This window comes from Solanum tuberosum, unplaced genomic scaffold (genome assembly GCF_000226075.1).
Source record: "Solanum tuberosum cultivar DM 1-3 516 R44 unplaced genomic scaffold, SolTub_3.0 scf00316, whole genome shotgun sequence".
Taxonomy (NCBI): domain Eukaryota; kingdom Viridiplantae; phylum Streptophyta; class Magnoliopsida; order Solanales; family Solanaceae; genus Solanum; species Solanum tuberosum.
Genome location: NW_006239240.1, coordinates 169,296 through 187,708, shown reverse-complemented (window position 1 = coordinate 187,708; position 18,413 = coordinate 169,296). Strand labels below are relative to the sequence as shown.

The 18,413-nt window shown below is 34.0% G+C and overlaps 3 protein-coding genes across 3 annotated transcripts; 2 read left to right on the top strand and 1 right to left on the bottom strand.

The window, feature by feature from the left end:
- Positions 1 to 6,104: 6,104 nt before the first annotated feature.
- LOC102589492 (CBS domain-containing protein CBSX1, chloroplastic-like) lies at positions 6,105 to 13,063 on the top strand. The gene is made up of 8 exons (XM_006360151.2): positions 6,105 to 6,494; positions 6,805 to 6,892; positions 6,976 to 7,040; positions 9,860 to 9,908; positions 10,207 to 10,259; positions 12,099 to 12,214; positions 12,342 to 12,399; positions 12,483 to 13,063. The coding sequence occupies exons 1-8, from the start codon at positions 6,294 to 6,296 to the stop codon at positions 12,561 to 12,563; spliced, it is 711 nt and encodes a 236-aa protein (XP_006360213.1). The 5' UTR covers positions 6,105 to 6,293; the 3' UTR covers positions 12,564 to 13,063.
- A 2,028-nt stretch (positions 13,064 to 15,091) lies between these two features.
- LOC102589163 (protein IRX15-LIKE-like) lies at positions 15,092 to 16,402 on the top strand. Its single transcript, XM_006360150.2, has one exon. It carries the CDS (start codon positions 15,214 to 15,216, stop codon positions 16,120 to 16,122), a length of 909 nt encoding a protein of 302 aa, XP_006360212.1. The 5' UTR covers positions 15,092 to 15,213; the 3' UTR covers positions 16,123 to 16,402.
- Positions 16,403 to 17,068: 666 nt separating this feature from the next.
- On the bottom strand, positions 17,069 to 18,410 carry LOC102601766 (uncharacterized protein At4g06744-like; the record flags this gene model as incomplete). The annotated part of the gene is made up of 1 exon (XM_006360183.2): positions 17,069 to 18,410. A coding segment is annotated over one exon (1,170 nt), but the record flags the coding sequence as incomplete, so codon positions are not given.
- Positions 18,411 to 18,413: the final 3 nt, after the last annotated feature.

Here is an 18,413-nt window from a genome sequence, read left to right as displayed (position 1 = left end):
GAGAGAGGGGGGGGGGGGGGGGGGGGGGGGACCAATATAATGCCCATGCATATATATGATGATGATCAAGAAATTAAAACAATCAAAGTATTTATGAATGTCCAATTCCCACCTAACACACCCTTTTTTCATAAGTGGAGTACGTACGTCTAGTAGAAAATTGAAGGCATGGTAAGTATATATTCCTCACTTCCAATTCGAAGGTTATGGGTTCGAGTCACCAAAAGAGTAAAAGTTCGAACTTTGAAGGTTATGAATTCGAGTCACCAAAAGAGCAAAAAGAGTGAGAGCTCTAAGGAAGGGTAAAAAAAACTTGAGAACTTGTTTCATATGGACATACATAGTGACAATATAGATATATATAAAAAAAGAATAACACACAAAAACAATCCATAAAATTCAACATATTACAATCTGGGGCAGGTCCTATGTTATGGTACGGGAGTTAACTGAAGGTAATATCTTTGATGTAGAGCTTGTGTAGATATTTACTAAAATTGCATTTAATAATATATATGAACTCATAATTTTAAAAATGTAATATATTTATTGCTAAAAACCTTTAAAATGTTGAATTTATAACATTTAAATCTTAAATCTGCTTTTACTCATAGTGTAAATGTCAAAGCGAAAAAGTTTCAATGAACACTCCTTTGAACAAAAGTGACTCTAGCCCTATTCATGCATAATGCATTAGGTTGTTTGTATTAGTAGTGAGTAGTGACACTCAATGGGTTCGTTCAATAGATTTATGTGTCTAACTAAATATAAGCATACTTTTGTAGAAATAAAAGCCAGTGTCTCATTACAATAATTTGGATATGCCATTAATTTTCATGTGTATGAAATCATATACCAAACTTATGTTATCTAGCTTTTTAGAGGAAAAAAAAATTCACAAGAGATGTTCATTTTTTCACATAAAAACTCTAAAAATTATATTTTCTTTTATTTAAATTGTAAGAGTGCAACAAATATTTCAGTATTTCCTTAAACTAATTTACACATCTATCAAAAAACGTGTAATTTTGACATAGCAATATTTTAGAGTTATAAAAACACTGATTATTTTCGATTCTAAGTATAAAAACGTGTAATTATAGTGTTAAGTTCAATAATTCTCTACAGTTTATATTCCAATTAAGGCAAAAAATTGAAAATGAAAACATGATGTGTTACACCTTTCAATCTTCAACGAAGAACTAAAATAAGAAAAATAATTTTAAATCTATCATGACTTATTGAATAACTTTATCTATCACATAGTACCTAATACAATGGATATATATTGAGCTTGGTTAATTGAATTATTGGGAACCCCAAAGTCTTGATGGTCCTTGATTACTAAATTTACTAGTCTAGTTTTCAAAACAGTGAATCTACTGCTGTAGTGGGGACTTGATTGTTACTAGTAGTACTGAAAAATAATAATTAAGAGGTCTAAAAACTTAATATTGCCCCTAGTCGTGACAAACCTTAATCTATTTAAGTTATAAATATTAACAATATTGCAAAGAAATTGATCTAAACTTATATAATTTGTCCTATTAAACAGATTACTTACAATTTCAAGAAGTTATCAGGACGTTAACACAACCTTAATTGGCAAAACTTGAATACGGATTAACGTAGATAACCTTGGTGTTAATTAGGGTAACTTGGGGTATTCTCGTAGTTTAGGATCCAATTACTTAGATTTACGCTAGTTTGAAATATTACAAATTTTATCAGTTACATCCAGATATGTCCAGATACATCTATCTCAGATATATGAGGTTAAAATTAAGTGTAATTTGTTCTAGATACACTGTATCCAAGTGAATTCACATGTATATGTAATACATAGATAATTCCAGCTCGCCTGCCTCCCATCTCGCTCGTCACTCTCCTATCTCCCTCGTGTATCTGGTTTCCAAATACATGTATTTGTTGTGTATCTAGTGTTATTCGCATGAGTCTGGGATACATAGACAAATCTTGCTCACATCCCTCCTATTCTCGCTCGCCTCTAGCAAAAAACATATATCTAGGTGTATCTGACTTAAAATCTAGTATGCAATTATTAATTAGTAAGATAAAATATAATTATTTAAAACATTAGGAAAAATTAATAAATATGATTGAAATGTTTGTATAGTTAGGTAGTTTCTCCGTTAATTATTGAGTCTGTTGCCTAAGAATAGGCCCGTCAAGTAAAATAGCCCAACTCAAAGCTGGACCTTTGAGTTTATGAACCACGTTGATCGGGCTACTCGTTCTTTTGGCCACTATTTAAGTTTTAGTTATTGTTGGCAAACTATTTAAAACTTACTCACTACATAAAAATAGGAATATTGACATGTAAATATAACTCCGATTAAGAATTGTCATATTTTCAACTCAATATTTTGTTTAGCAATTTTAGCCTAAAAATATTGGTAATCTCTATTCATATTTGTATCAGCATATGAAAGAACACTAGAATCTTTGTTTCCTCTAGATATGCCTAGTTGGCATTCTTAAATATAATAACATATCATTAACAATTCCATATTAGAAAGATGTAGATAGTTTATTTTCTTAAGAAGTGTACGGCCTCAAATTAATATATTATGTATACATTACGTGATAAATATTGTATGATTTTGATATATACTTAAACAAGTACTCATTTGATTTAACTATTAAAGTGCTGGGAATAAAAAGGAATGTAACAGTAATATCATATATTTTCTTACAATATCTATGTATAATTATAATTTGCTTACTTTATGTATGAACTATATTGTATGTATTCTTATCATTGTATATCAACTTGTATATTAAGGGCATTTGGTACTTGTCCTTCAGAGATTCAAGAAAAAGAAAATAACAAAAGAAATCAGTGACAAGTTGTACACCGTCCAAAGGCTATTTCTAACAAGTACCTTACGAATCATACTTTTTATGTATTGTATATCAAATATGTATACGCATATATTCATGAATTTGATGACTGAATCATTCAAAAATTGCAGAGTAAATACAAAAAGTGATGACAATTGATATAAATAAAGGACATTGATTTTCACCACGCATATTAAGCTCATTATAAAAAAAAAGACTTTTTCTTACAAAATATTAATTTGTATATGTCAAACGTTGGTAATTGCCTCAAACATACATTATGGTAACTACATATTTAAGTCTGATGTATACATCATGTGTTATTAATGTACATAAGATTATGGCGGAATACATAAACAGACCCCTGAACTTGTTTGGTTTTTCCTCGCAGGTACCTCAACTACGTCACCTTCCTATTGAATCCCTGAACCACCCATAATTTGTACCTTTTAAACTCTATTGGCTGACATGGCACAAAACTTTAGCAAATATTTTTTGTTGGTTGTGTGCGTGAAATCCACCTTTCCCACGTGGAAAGTGCAACCAATCAAAATACTCAAACTGTTTAAATAATTTACACATCAGTCAACCTTGTCAAAATAAAAATCCAAATAAAACCTAGAAAATCAAAACATTTCAATAGTTCAACCCAAACAACTCTAAGAATGGATGCTTCAATAGTTTCTCTGTTGCTGCCCTTCTGAATGGATCTTGATCAAGACATAATCCTACCATGTCCTTAAAACTCTCTAAGAATTTCTTGTAATACTTGTTGTTTTTTGTTTTCTCATTATCAAAAAAATGAAATCGCTTTGTGACTTTAATAAACAAGGACTTTGAAGAAGGGCTTTGTGATTTTCATGAACAAGGACTTTGAAGGAAAGAGATGAGACAGGGGAGGCTTTCCATGTGCTAATTCAAGAGTAGTAATACCGAAGGACCAACATCAGCCTTGAAATTGTACCATACGTATGAATGTATCACTTCAAGGGCCATTCAATATGGTGTTCCAGCCACACCAGTGAACATTGCACACGAAGATAAGGAAGAAAACGACGACTTACAACTTGAAATTGGCTCTTGTTGCAGAAACTCCTAAATCAGCTAGCTATATAGTTCCATCAGAATCTATAAGAAAAATCGATGAAGAAGAGAGATACTTTGAGCAGCTCCAACTTAAAAATGACATTAAGAAAGAATAAAAAGAATTAAGAGAAAAGTGGGGGGATTAGGGTTACTTGGACAAAAGGGAAAGAAGACCGTAGTGGATTCCACATCAGCTATTTTAAATGGTCTTCACGTGCTTAAGCGGCGTAAGAACACGTTTTGTGCCATGTCAGCCAATAGTGTTTAAAAGGTACAAATTATGGGTGGTTCAGGGATTCAATAGGAAGGTGGCGTAGTTGAGGTGCCTGAGAGGAAGAATCAAACAAGTTCAGGGGCCTTCTTATGTATTCCGCCTAAGATTATTTTCTTTTGCTATCTGCTTCTGATGTATACATCATGTGTATAATAATGTACACAAGATTTTTTTTCTGCCATCTATTTCTAATTTATAGATCATGTGTATAATATCATCTTGATAGTTCTGCATAAAAAAAAGTAAATTTTAGGTTTAGCAAACATAAAAATCATATTAGCGCTTTATAGCTACAGTTTTCTCTCGCTTTATACAAACACAAACACAATTTATACATTTGTTTTTGTATAAAGTGAGAGAGGCGAGGAAGAGTGGTGAGCGAGAAAAGGGAGAGTGGTGACTGGTGAGCGAGATTTTGCTACGGATTAGAATTAAATGAAACTGTGGTTATAACATTTATTTTAAATTAATAGTTTGCTATTTTATACAATTTTTTCAAAAATATTTATACTATGGTATAACATTGATAATAACTCACAATTTAGGGCCCGATCTGAAATGATGATAAATTGTAAGAGAAATTAAATAAGAAAAGATTCATTTGCTAAACAAATATTCAAGAAAAAAAATAACTAGTTAAAATTTCTGGGGTTGTGACATATATAGCTTTCTAAATTTCCTTCAAAACATCATTTCAGCTAAACAAAGTGATATACATATTTATAAAATTTATGATATACAACATCCCTCCTATATATCCAGAAGAAAAGTAATATTGTAGTAACTTTTAAAGCTCACTATATTTGTATATAATGTGATAACGTTATGCTATACATAATATGATAGACGCATTGAATTTTTCTCTGTATATCTCAATATGCAACGCTTATTGAAGTCAACAAGGAATTGCAAAAAAAAAAGAGGAAAAAAAGGGAGTAGATAAAGAAATGAATTTCCATAGCATTCAATGAAGAATATAAACGCAAAAAAGCCACTTGTAGTTTGCAATAAACAAGAAAAGGAATATCTGCTTCACATGAGGCTTTTTCCGTGTTTACATCCGGTCTTTGATACCTACATTGTAGTTCGATTATTTTGAATTTATACTGTGTAGGTCTCTCTTGGTAGACCCACATATATATGTGGGGTGCATGTACACTCGTTAATTTCGAAAAAAATCGTATATATATATATCTTGCAGAAACTAAATATAAGTAACAATGTCTATGAAAAACACTGAAGGGCACTTGATACCGCTGGTACAAGCCAAATCATCAACTCACGCAGTCAGGATTCATTCAGTAGAACGAACCCATCTTGACCATTGAGCAATCACACTCAAGAAAGTTAAAGTCTACATCTTAAACTCATATTATAATAAAGTAAAGTTCTAGTATTAGCTTAGAGCTCATATTTAATCTATATATTTGTATTTAATATTTTCAATATTGTTCAAGCCATTAGCAACCAATCGAATACGACATTATCCATTAATTGTTCTTGTAAATTTTGCTTACGCCTAAATTAAGATAAAATTGATGCACTAGAGTCTTCAAATCGTGGATTCGCCTTAGCCCATCCGGGAAAGCCTTCCTACCTAAGATTTTTTCATATCCAAAGCTAAAATCCAAAGGAATGAGCAATCTCATCCACGATGGTTGCTACACATGAGTTACAATCATAGTTTGAAATAGTCCTTTGAATAACACAGGAAAAAACTTGCATATTAAAATATCTGCGGAAGAATCTCTGAGACTAATATTATCTCCATTGTCAATTTTCTGATAAGATATTTTAGTAGGGCACAGCAACTATAATCACAATTTATAGTATTATATTATTATAACACAACAAGAAACATAATTTTACATATATTTCTTGTAATAAAAAAAATAAAATCTTAAACACAAAAGCAATTGTGAACTCCACTTGAAGTGAAGGAAGGCTACAATTTTGATAAGAGGAGAGCCAACAAAGATAACTGCTCTGTGGCTCTACCTTTCAAATTTCTGTAACGTAACAACTTTATTTCCCATTCTTCTGAATTCTCTTCTTCCAAAATCCGACGATGGCATCTATCTCGCCGTCGGGACTCTCCCTCCGCCGCAGCTCCGCCGCTTTCCACCACCAGCTTCCTTGTCTGCTCTTATCTCTGCCATTCCACAAAGTTGCTACTTTCGCTAAATGTTTCCTCTCCGTACGCCTTTGGAATTCGCGCAAGCATTTTTCCGTTACCGCCAGCAACACTTTGACGGCCAATTCTATAGAGGTATACCTCCTTATCCAAATCTTATATACCGGTTGAATTAAATGCTTAACCTTTATGCAAGGCAATTTTACTCTCTGGGTATGGTTGGGGCAAAATTCGAAGCTAAATTACTTTAGAGTTAAGGTTTCCTAAATTGCTAAAAGGATGGGTAGATTACAGTTACTCCCTCCATTTCAATTTGTTTGTGTATAGTTACTATTTCGACAATCAAAAGGATATTTTTTTACCATAATTCTTTCTAAATATTTTAAATTGTTAACTAATTTGACACATATGTCTACCAAATGATAAGCTTATATACTTGTGGCAGCCAAGAAATGGTGTATATACAGTAGGTGATTTCATGACAAGAAAAGATGAACTACATGTGGTAAAACCATCAACATCTGTAGATGAAGGTATTTTAGTGCTCAATTTCAGTACTTGCTAGTAATTACTTATCCTCTTGTTAATTCCTGATACATGATTATTCCTGCAACAGCCTTGGAAATTTTGGTAGAACGCAGAATCACTGGTTTCCCTGTGGTTGATGATGACTGGAAATTGGTAAGTTCTGTTTTCTTCTAATGTAAGATGCATAATTCATTATAGATTTTACTGTATTAGATTGAAGTATCACTGACACGGTGGCTATGTTCCCTGCTTATGTAATATTCCCTTTTGATATGTTTTAAACTAAATCCTACTTAAAAGCTAATTCCTTGAATATATTTCTGAAATGGTTTCCAACTATTAGTTTGGTCTTGATTTCATCCTCAACCTTTGAATTGTTTCACTTTGTAACATTTCAGTTTGGAAGGTCATATGAATGTAAAATTAAGGGCTCTTTTGTTGCGCTGTGTGTAAAGCACTTGACTGCTGGAAGGGTGTAAAAGAGAACTAAAACAAAACCTTGGAACAGGTACATAGAATGGAAAATAGGAAATAAAAATAAATTTGTCAAAACCAAAAAGGAGAGCAAACATCTTAGCTTCTTATTCATGGAGGGTGAGGGGTAGCTGGGAAGGGCTTATGTAGGGATGTTGGGCAGATGCTAGGGATGTGGCTGTGGTTAGCAAGGAAGGGAAAGATATGTGGGCATGGGGGAAGAGATGTGGGCAATGGGGTTAGAGGTTGGTGGGGGTAGGTATCGAGTGACTTTCACGTTACATAGGAAAATCACTTTTGAATTCACTACAGTTAAAAGGGAACAGAAACAAAACCAATTAAAAGGGAGATCTTTCTAAAAAAGGAAATGTAGTAAATTGAGTACTAAAAGGAAGTGATTGAAGACTGTTTCAAGAATTATTCCTTATTTCTCATTCATTTCATAAAAATAAAAATTATTATATCAAAGTGTTAGGAACAATTTAAGTCCTCTGCAATATCTATCTTGTTGAAAATAAAGGTCTTTAATGATACACGTGGAATATTAAAGTTAGATAGATTGCAATGCTAGATGTCTCTAATGATGCATGCCAGTCAAGAACTCGCATGTCCAAAATATGAAAGTAACGAAAATGAGAATGTTGAGATGAATGTGTGGGCATATAGGAGAGATAAAATTTAGAATGAGATATAGGGGACAAGGTGGGAGTGGCCTTTGTGGTGGACAAGATGCCGGAGGTGAGGTTGAGATGGTTCGGGTATGTGAAACGGAGACGCCCAGATGTCCTAATGAGGAGGTCCTAGTGAGGAGATATGAGAGGTTGCTATTGTAAGTATGAGGAGATGTAAAGGTATGCCAAAGAAGTATTGAAGAGAGGTGATAAGACAAAACATGACATATCTACAAGTTACCGAGAATATGATTCTAGCTAGGAGGATGTGGAGGTTGAGGATTTGGGTAGAAGGTTAATGGGTAGTCAAAAGTTGTATAATTTCTCTTTTCAGTATCATTATTATTACTCTTTTACTATCTTAGTCTTCGATTTATTATTACATGTTGTTTCCTTCGCTCTGGCCTTTTACCCCGGTTACCGTTTTATTTGTTGTTGCTGCTATTCTTTTCTTTAGTATTTTCTAATTGGCTTCTTTACTACTGTATTCCCTTTCATACTGTTTTTGATATGCTTTACTTGAGCCAGGGGTCTATTTGAAACAACTTCTCTACCCTCACAAGGTAGGGATAAGGTTGCATACACATCACTCTCCCTAGACGCTACTTGTGGAATTACACCCTAGACGCTACTTGTGGAATTACACTGAATTTGTTGTTGTTGTTGTAGAATACGATAATATAGGGCATAGTCTTTGTCATTTAAGAACTCATCCTTTACTCAGATGGGGACCTTTAGGCAAAAGCCTAAAACAGAGCATTGCATATTAACAAATAAGAGAATGTTATTTTCTTCATATGTCTATTGGAAATTCTCATAGTTGGTGCTATGATAACATACTAGTTAAAGCTAAATCATCTTAGTTCTGATACCTTGATATTTTTCTTTGTTTGTACAATTTACAGCTTTTCGTAAGTAGATTTTTTTTTTGTTGCATACCACCATCTCAAATAGTGTTGAAGAGGTACTTATCTTACCACCATGATAAATGATCTTAACTCATGTTTAATGTTTTCTTTTCTTTCTGCGTTTCTATTGGAACTTGGTGTAGATAGACTTGATCAAAGAAGTTTCTATTCTTTGGTTTGATTTCCAACGATCTTTTGAAAGTGATGACATTAATGATTCCATCTTTGTCATTTACTTTCTTTTCTTTCTCAGTGTTGCATTGTAGTTTTTATTGATCAATAGTCATGATGTCTATTCAAATGAATTAGTCCAAGAAACAGAAGTTTGTAAATTTCTTTTCATTTTCCATAAAATATTTTCTATAGAAGTTTGAATATTATTTCTGACTCTTTTGCAGTTCTTCAAACTCTTTCCATTTCCCATAAAATATTTCTTTGATCATACATAAATTGGTATGCTTTTGTCAACAAAACATGAAGTATAAAGCAGTAATTTTCTCCTGGCAATATAAGGCAATGAACTTTTCACTCTTTTATTCTTGATAGTTGATTTCTAAATTATTTGATGGCACGTGAATAGGAATATCTTCTTTATCTATCACTTTTAGTAATTTTACTTTCTAGGGACTGAGTTTTTGGTATATTCCAAGTATGTTCTGGAGTTAAGTATTTTGAGTGCTCATCAAAATTTAAGAAAATTATTTAGTTAATAGAACATGTCGCTGGCAGTACGACAAATATGAAACTAAGAGTGCTTATGTTGCGCTCCTATTCATGCTTGTGTGTATCATATGGATATAATCATATACATTAGATTAAGATATTAAGTTCAAAGTTATTTCTTAATAAAATGCTTGTCAAGTATTAAGATATTTCAAAGATATTTCACTCCAAAGCTTGAAGTTCTCTTCTGCTGCAGGTTGGTCTTGTTTCTGATTATGATCTATTGGCTCTGGACTCTGTATCAGGTATAACTTTTAGTTCTGATGCTAGAACGATATTGTTTGGAGTTAGAAGAGAAGATTCATTGGTTTTAGGCATCCCTTTCGACCAGACATGGAACCTTTTGGTATCTGTGTTGGTCGCTTTTTTCTGCCATAAGGGAAATTGGAACTGATTGCCTATAGCTTATTATATCCTTCTGAAGACTGATCATAGTGTTTTAAGTTGGATTCTAAAGTTGTCCATTATTTGGGAGTCCTCGTACTCCTGCCAAAGCATTATCTCCAGAGGAGAATAAAGTGCATCTCTTGCCCTTTTTCTTAGGTACAGGAGGAGCTGATGCAAACATGTTCCCCGAAGTGGGCAGCAACTGGAAAGTAAGCATATTTTGTTTTGTTGCTAGATTATCTCTTGGATGCTTGTTGATCATCTAATTTTCTAGTTCCTTGCATACAATTTTTTTTATCAGTGAGAAACCCCAAATTTAAAATATTTCTACTTATAGGAAGGTACAAATAATCTTAATTTTTGCATAGAAAGCTATTAACATTAGCCTTGTAGTCATTTTCAGAGAAGAGGATACTTCATCTAATAATTATGAAGACCCTGACAACAAATTAACTGGGGAGAGAACAACTTTTATCGTTAAATCTTTGACATGCTTAATTATTGATATCATAAGTGGTATAGTTGTCCCCTAAAGAGGATCTAGCCTCCAATGTATAGGAACTCAAAAGAAAGTGATTGATGACCAAGATTGTGGACAACCTCATGATTGTTTTACTTCTCCAACTCTTCATGTAACCTGCTGCACTATTTGTAGTGGTTCTATTTATAAACAGGACTTAAAGAGTTTAGACCTTTACTCTTCCAAGAAACTTCATATGGACAAAAGTACTGATCACGAGTTTTTTAAATCATTAACAAGTATAATGTTTAGTGATCAACTGTTCCTTTCTTTTCTCTGTGAGTAAATGTGGAAGCTAATCATTAGCTTCTATCAATTATGCTGGGATGACATTGGATTCCAGTTGTAGGAACGATAGAACCAGCTTTGTGAGCCGGATATTTACTATGAACATATTGATAGAACGTAAATGTTTCTTGTTTTTGCAATTGCTTATAACTAACTGCAAACCAAGAGCATCAGTAAAGATCACTTAAGTGTTCGAGTTAGTATTTGGAGAATTTCCAGTTTCACTTGGACAAGCATTTTGAGGAAGCCATCCTTAAGCTGTTGGGAATTTGGCAGCTGGGAATAGATTTGGATGGGTTCATGGGTCAAGCAACATGTTATAATCAGATCTGTTCTTATACCCGGTGAATAGAAATGCTAGCCGCTAGGTCAATGATTAGTTAGGTTTGAGCTATCAATCGAATTTAAACCAAACTTCCACAATATCCAAATTCATCCAATCTGATCTTGTTACACAAATCTATAACAAGTTGCATTTTTTCCTTCTCAAAGAAAGCATCCAGACAAATTATTTTATAGTTTGAGAGATAAAAGGTATTGCAAAGAGAGGGGGAAAAGACCAAATGAAAACCGTGGACTTGAACAATTTACAGGCATTTTCATTTACTTTAATAGCAAGTGAAAGTTGCATTGGACACTACACTGCGGCACAAATCTTAATAACATTGTGTTATACTCCGTCTGATTGCACAAGCTACTAAAAACAAACCTTTAATTAATTGATCAAGAAAAGAACATAGGAAATGCATCCTGCAAAAACAGGCAACACAGACTGCTTGTGTGAGTCTGTAGAGCCTACAGGGCATTGTTTGAGGTGGCTTTTGAACCACAACGATTATGTATTTTTAAGTGATACGGTTTTGGATTTCATCGTACTTAGCATGGCATGTTTCTAACTAGATATTCCTTCCAATGCTGAACCATCCGTCGTTCTCCTTATCAATTAGTAGACTTCTTATTTCCACGTTACTTTAGGAAACTTTTGGAACAGTTGAATGCATTTACTTTTTCCATGCTGAACTAGTGCAGGTGGCAGTGTTTGTGTTAATTATCATCTGCATTACTCTAATACTTGCACACATGGTTACCTGATTACCTTCCTCAACTCGAGGACATTTGCTTTGCTGTATGTCGGAGCTATGAAAATGCACTTAATTGTGTATGGAAAACCAAAATTGTTGTGATCCCACAAACAAAGCTATTGAAGTTCTGACACATCCAACTTGACTTGTAAATGCAGACATTCAATGAGGTTCAAAAGTTGATAAGTAAGACCAAGGGGAAAGTGGTTGGTGATTTGATGACACCTGCTCCACTAGTAGTTAGGGAGTCTACCAATCTCGAGGATGCAGCAAGGTAGTATCATGTATTCTTAATTTCACCTTAATCTGCGTTCTTCCTTTAGCCAATTTTATGTTTCTATTGCATAGTAGGACGAGGCAGCAAACAGTTTTATCTCATTTGTACTTGTCTAATTTGTCAGACTTCTGCTCAAAACAAAATATCGCCGGCTTCCTGTTGTAGATAGTGATGGAAAGCTGGTAAGATTCAGAGACTTAGCTTTTGTGCATATGTACTTCTCTACCTTGTGATATGCTAAATAGTGAATTGTCATATAATGAAGGTGGGAATAATAACAAGGGGAAATGTTGTGAGAGCTGCCCTTCATATAAAACGGATCATGGAAATGGAAGGCCAACAGTAATCATTGGGATTCAGCAGTAAACGTGCATAGATGCAGTTCAGTTGGAGAAACATAGAATCATTCGTTCTTCATTTCCCTAAGAGGAGGGGTGACATAAGACGGTCAAACTTACATTAGCAAGATTTGCCAACCGGTTGAAGCTAGGATATTTATGTAAAAGTTTAGAAGATGAAAATGAACCTTCCTCAATGTGCAAGATATACAGAGTTTATTTCGTAGATAACATGAAAAATATTTGCGAGTCAAAACTCCTCACAGCCAGGTATGAGCCACAGAAGAACATATCATTTGTTTGTAATTGGAAGGAGTTTTATTATAGGTGGACATTGAAAAGGAGGCTTCTTTTCTTTGAATTAGGGCTCTTGATTGGATAAAATGTTTTGCTTGCGTTTTTCATTTTTGGGGAAGGTACACACACACATTTGGTCTGCTCAGCCAAAGTATATTTATAGCCGCTAGCCAATATACATACATTATTCACTAGTTATACACATATTATACATCTTCCGGCTATTGAAGAAATCTCACTTCATTCTTTATCTATATGTTGGACCCGTTCGTGGATGGGCTACATTGTTTCCACTATACCTTCAACAACTCACAGTAAATATCTATAATCAAATCAATGAATGCATGATTATGTTTATTGGACTCCTTGTATTGTGTGAGCTCTCTATTTTTATCAAATCCCTATATGTGCCTATGCTCTCTATCTTGGTGAAAACAAAATTGAATTTGATCGCTGTGTAGTGTTGTCAACGATTCGAATTTTGAAGAATCTATTTGTCATATTCGGATTCAATTATGTATATCATGTCAAAAATTAAACAGGACGAAAAGCACTAGCCCACATAGACATACTTTGAAGAGACAATGGGTCTGGAAAAAGTTTGGACCATTAGAACCCCACAACTTTTTAGTACTAAAATTTGGTTTTTTGGTTGTAGAGCACATGTTTTGAAGTGGACAAGCATATAACACTCTATATCATGCTTTTATGCCCAACAAGTAAAATCTTACACCTTGTATAGTCTGTCCACTAATTGGAGCAGCGAGGGTTAATATGAAAAAGTGATAAATCCACCCCCCCCCCTCCAAAATTTTTTTTAATCACGATGTTTCACGCCAACTTATACATATCTCAACTAATTCAACGAAATATTTTCTGTGATAAATACCTTATTTTACAAACATGAAATATTTTTAGACAAGTTTAATATGTCAAAAGGACTAATATTTGGCGCGATTGGAGTAAGCTTGTTAACTAATTACCTTTGGTTTTTAAAATACAAGGTAAGTTGTGAGTATTTACGATTATTTGGCTCAAAATGGAATCAGTAGGAAGTTGATTCGTCTCCTTCAAAGGTAAATCTTATGAGTTTTCTTTTTTATAAAAAAGAATAGAGGTAACGTGAGAATTAGAGATGGAATACACAAGGCAAAGCGACTTGCTGCTTGTAAATTAGTTACCAAATACCTTTCTCCATCTCTCCTCACCAACTTTCTCTGTCTTCCAACTACTCTTTTTATCCAAATATGATATATATATTCTCTTTAAGTTGGCCTCATTAGACGTAGACATTTAAATTTGTATAAAGTTGAACATGTAAACACGTACGTCCTATGTGACATGATACAAATCAGTTCGAATGTATCTCATGTAAATTGACATGTAGGACACGTATGTCTACTTGTTCAACTTTATATAAATTTAAGTATCTACTTATGCGCAATAAAAGTTGAAAAGCATAAATGTCAGTTAAGATTAAGTTAAATAGAATGATTATCTATATGCCGAAATCATATACTAGCCTTTATAGTCAACAAGTCAAATTCACCGTGCCAATAAGAGCTTGCTTTACGTCTGCTCTATCCAATATTGGCGCGACTCTAATTTCTTCATTAAAAAAAAACATGATAGCCTGCAGTTTGCTTAAGTTGCAATGCATTTAAAATTTTAAGTTAGACGCTCTCAAATATTATTGCTTCATCTGAAATAAATTTTATTTCCCGTATTATCATTGAATTTTATCCAATTTTTTTTTTACCTTCCCTAGGAGCTCCCACCCCTTTTTGCTCCCTTGGTGATTCGAACTCGCAATCTTCGGGTTGAAAATGAGGGGTGCTTACCATCCGAGCAACACCCTCTGAGTCACGAAATATTTTCTTGTCAAATTAAAGTAATTAAACATTACCAGCTATAAATAAAATCATTAAACTTTTGTTTTGTCATATTAAAATAAATAAACTAATTGTGAATTGCTAGTAAAATACAAATGATCAAAAGGATAAATTTCCTAAATAGAAAACAAAAATGTTGACCTTGTAGAAATGTTAAAACACTCATATAAAACAAAAGTCAGATTATACCTTTCTTGACCTTTGTGTAGTATCTGTTTTTATCAGTTTAATACGTGGGCTCATACGATATTAACTCCTTAAATGTATCACTACTGTTGAAATTGTGTTTATCATATAAAACTACATACACTAATACTATCATGCCAAACCTCATGTCCATGTTTCTTTAAAGCTCAGCCCCCTTCCCTAACTAAAACCCATTCTACTTTGCATAAATTTCTGACTCAATCTTTTCACAAAAAAATAAATATATATATATCATTTTGATCATCCTAACAAGGACAGAAACATGAAGAACAATATTGGCAATAACACAAAACTCATACTCTTACATCCTTATATCCAGAAACAAGGAACCTCGTATCGTTTATGGGTTCTTGCATTTATTTCATTCCTCACTATTGCATTCCTCCTTACTCTTATTTACACTAGAGAATCCTTCACCACATCCTCTGTCGCCGCGGTCTCTTCCATAACTGCTTCAACTAATCCTCCATTGTCAAAAGCAGTTGTAAGGGCTCTTACACATTATGCATCAAATTCCAACAACACTGAACGTATGTCGTATACAGATATCAAACAAATTGCTGATGTTCTCCGACAATGTCAACAACCTTGTAATCTCCTTGTTTTCGGCCTTACACACGAGACACTTCTATGGAAAGCGTTGAATCACAATGGGAGAACAGTTTTCATAGACGAAAATAGATATTACGCTGCTTACATTGAGGAGAAATACCCTGAAATTGAAGCTTACGACGTGCAGTATACAACAAAATTGAGCGAAATGAAAGAGTTGATTGGAGCAGTGAAGGAACAAATACGGAACGAGTGTAAGCCGGTGCAGAATTTGTTGTTTTCGGAGTGTAAACTGGGGATAAATGATCTTCCTAACCAATTCTATGAGGTGAATTGGGATGTTATTTTGGTTGATGGACCAAGAGGGTACTGGCCAGAGGCACCCGGTAGAATGTCAGCTATTTTTACGGCTGGAGTACTGGCACGGAGCAAGAAGTTTGGCAATCCGAAAACACATGTTTTTGTGCATGATTTTAATCAAAAAGTGGATAGAATTACAAGTGAAGAGTTCTTATGTAAAGAGAATTTGGTGAATAATTCGAAGGATATGTTGGGACATTTCGTTATAGGAAGAATGGATCCCAACAGCTATACGTTCTGTCGTCGCAACCATATATAATTTGGTACCAGTAGCAACTTCTTCTTGGTCCCAACATCAATGTATTAATTGTGTCATAACGTGATTTTCATAATTTAAAGATGTGTGGAATTTTGAATTTATTATGCTAGAGGAAAGGAGGGAGGGTCCAGGTACAAAAATTAAATAACTCTCTTTCTATTTTTCTTTCTGGCTTTGCTTAATGAATTCTCCTGCAACTACTTCTGTCAAAGTCTATGCACATTTACTGCAGCTAGTTGTATACAGAACTATTTTTTTTTTATCGAATGGATTTTATGAAATGTTACGTTGTCTCATATATAACTGTCCGGAGATATGAGGTTAAATTCTGTGCTTAGTATTAGTCATGGCTATGGATTCGATGATCTAATAAAATAATAGTACTATAGTTCTAGAGAAATTAACAATATCTATTCAAACACTACGATGGAAGTGTGGTGAATCAAGAACAGACAATAAATGTAGTTATTATGAACTCTTTATTCTGTCTCCTCTTATTTTTTCAGGTATCAGCAAGCTTTGAAAATTCGTACTCAGAGAAGTAGATAGAAGTTGAATACACAGTATGGCTGCTAAATTAAAGCATTAAATGTTTTAATGCATTAACTTTGTTGCCTTGAAATTATGAAAACATGTCCACATGGGATGAGTATTCCATAATATGGACGATCTCTTTTGTCATTATTAGTATTATTATTTATTTGCAGTTATGATGCCATCATGGAAGATGAAATCTAATGCTCGAATCGAATTTCTAAAATTCCCTTTTGATCTAAATTCAGGAATTCATGTCTTTATGTACAAGATTACTTCCTAATTCTCTTTTTTTTTTTTTCTTCTTTTTATCTTATGCTTGTTCTCTGCAAAAACGAAATCACGGATGAAGAGCAGATGATCCTAATTCCTAAAGAGTAAAAATCATGTTATTTTCTTAATGTGGATCTAATTGACGCAACAGCTTGGTCCAAAAGACTGAAGCTTAATTATACTCTTTACTTACAAATTCAATACATAAAACAAGTAAATACAAGTCAACAGTGTTGTAAATTGGGCTACTTGTTGTCCCAATCTAACATACATTGCTATTATAATTATGAAAATTATAAATGGTGGATAAATCAGTGGTGAGGTTTCTTGAGGGCAGCATAAGTAGTCGAACGAGTCCTTGCATCGCCGGTGGTATGAGCTCGACCTGAAGAACTATTCCTAGAAGAGAAGTCATGAATCTTACAAGGTACATAGCTTAGTGATTTCATGTCCCGGCAATTTCTCTTTTGTAAAAAGAAAGTTTCGCATTCCTCCGGCTTTCTCTGGTTCTTAAGATCAATAATGCAATTCATGCCAATATCAAGTACATTCTCCTCTACCAACTTCCGACATTCCGGTCCAATCTGTGTGAAATAGTTGTATTTCAAAGTGAGTTCCTCCAAGCTACTGATCTTGCACAATGTTTCCGGTACTTCCCCATACAATTGATTGTAAGACAGATCCATCACTTCCATTTGCTCAAGGCACCCGAAAGATTGCGGGATCGGACCTGTTAATTTATTCTTACTAGCATCAAATACAGATGCCAATTTCAACATGCCTATCTCATAAGGCAAGCAACCAGTAAGTTGATTATTGAAGAAGAGAACCTCAAGGAGGTTTCCCTTGGCATGACCAATGCTTTTGGGGATTTCACCAATGAATTTATTGTTGGCTAATGTAAGATACAGGGCAGCAGTACGGCCTAAATTTTCCGGGATTTTCCCGGAAAAACAATTGTTGTTGAGAAAAAGAATATCAAGGTCCAGTGTGAATACTTGAGGGTTTACTGGACCTTTTATCTGGTTGAATCTGAGATCCAAATAAGTTAACCTGGTGGCACCAAGAACAGCTTTTGGAAAAAAACCAACATATTTGTTGTTGCTCAAATCAAGTTCGAAAAGATTAGGAATACTCTGGGTCGATATATTATTGGGTATTTCTCCAGTGAAGTTGTTGGAGTTGGAATGGAAGATTTCCAGAGTCGGGATTCCATTAATGAAATCTTTCAGAGACAGAGGATTTCCCTTAAAGTTTCTACCATTGAAATTGACAGCAACAACTTTGTTATTGTTGCAAATGAAACCTATATACTTGGTTGGGTCTTTGCAAATGTCATTGCCTTCCCATGTTTTTGTAATGCCAGAGGGGTCACTAGTTATTGTCTTCCTAAATCTTTTAATGACACTTATGGCTGATGCTAGTAGATAATTGGGGGTGGGTGGGGGTGGGGATAGTTTGGGAGGATTTGAATATTTGGGGGT

Coding starts and splice junctions, on each gene's coding strand:
- LOC102589163 (XM_006360150.2), top strand. CDS start 15,214: ATGAAGAACAATATTGGCAATAACACAAAACTCATACTCTTACATCCT.
- LOC102589492 (XM_006360151.2), top strand. CDS start 6,294: ATGGCATCTATCTCGCCGTCGGGACTCTCCCTCCGCCGCAGCTCCGCC. Junction 6,495..6,804: donor TGACGGCCAATTCTATAGAG/GTATACCTCCTT, acceptor TACTTGTGGCAG/CCAAGAAATGGTGTATATAC. Junction 7,041..9,859: donor TTGATGATGACTGGAAATTG/GTAAGTTCTGTT, acceptor CTTCTGCTGCAG/GTTGGTCTTGTTTCTGATTA.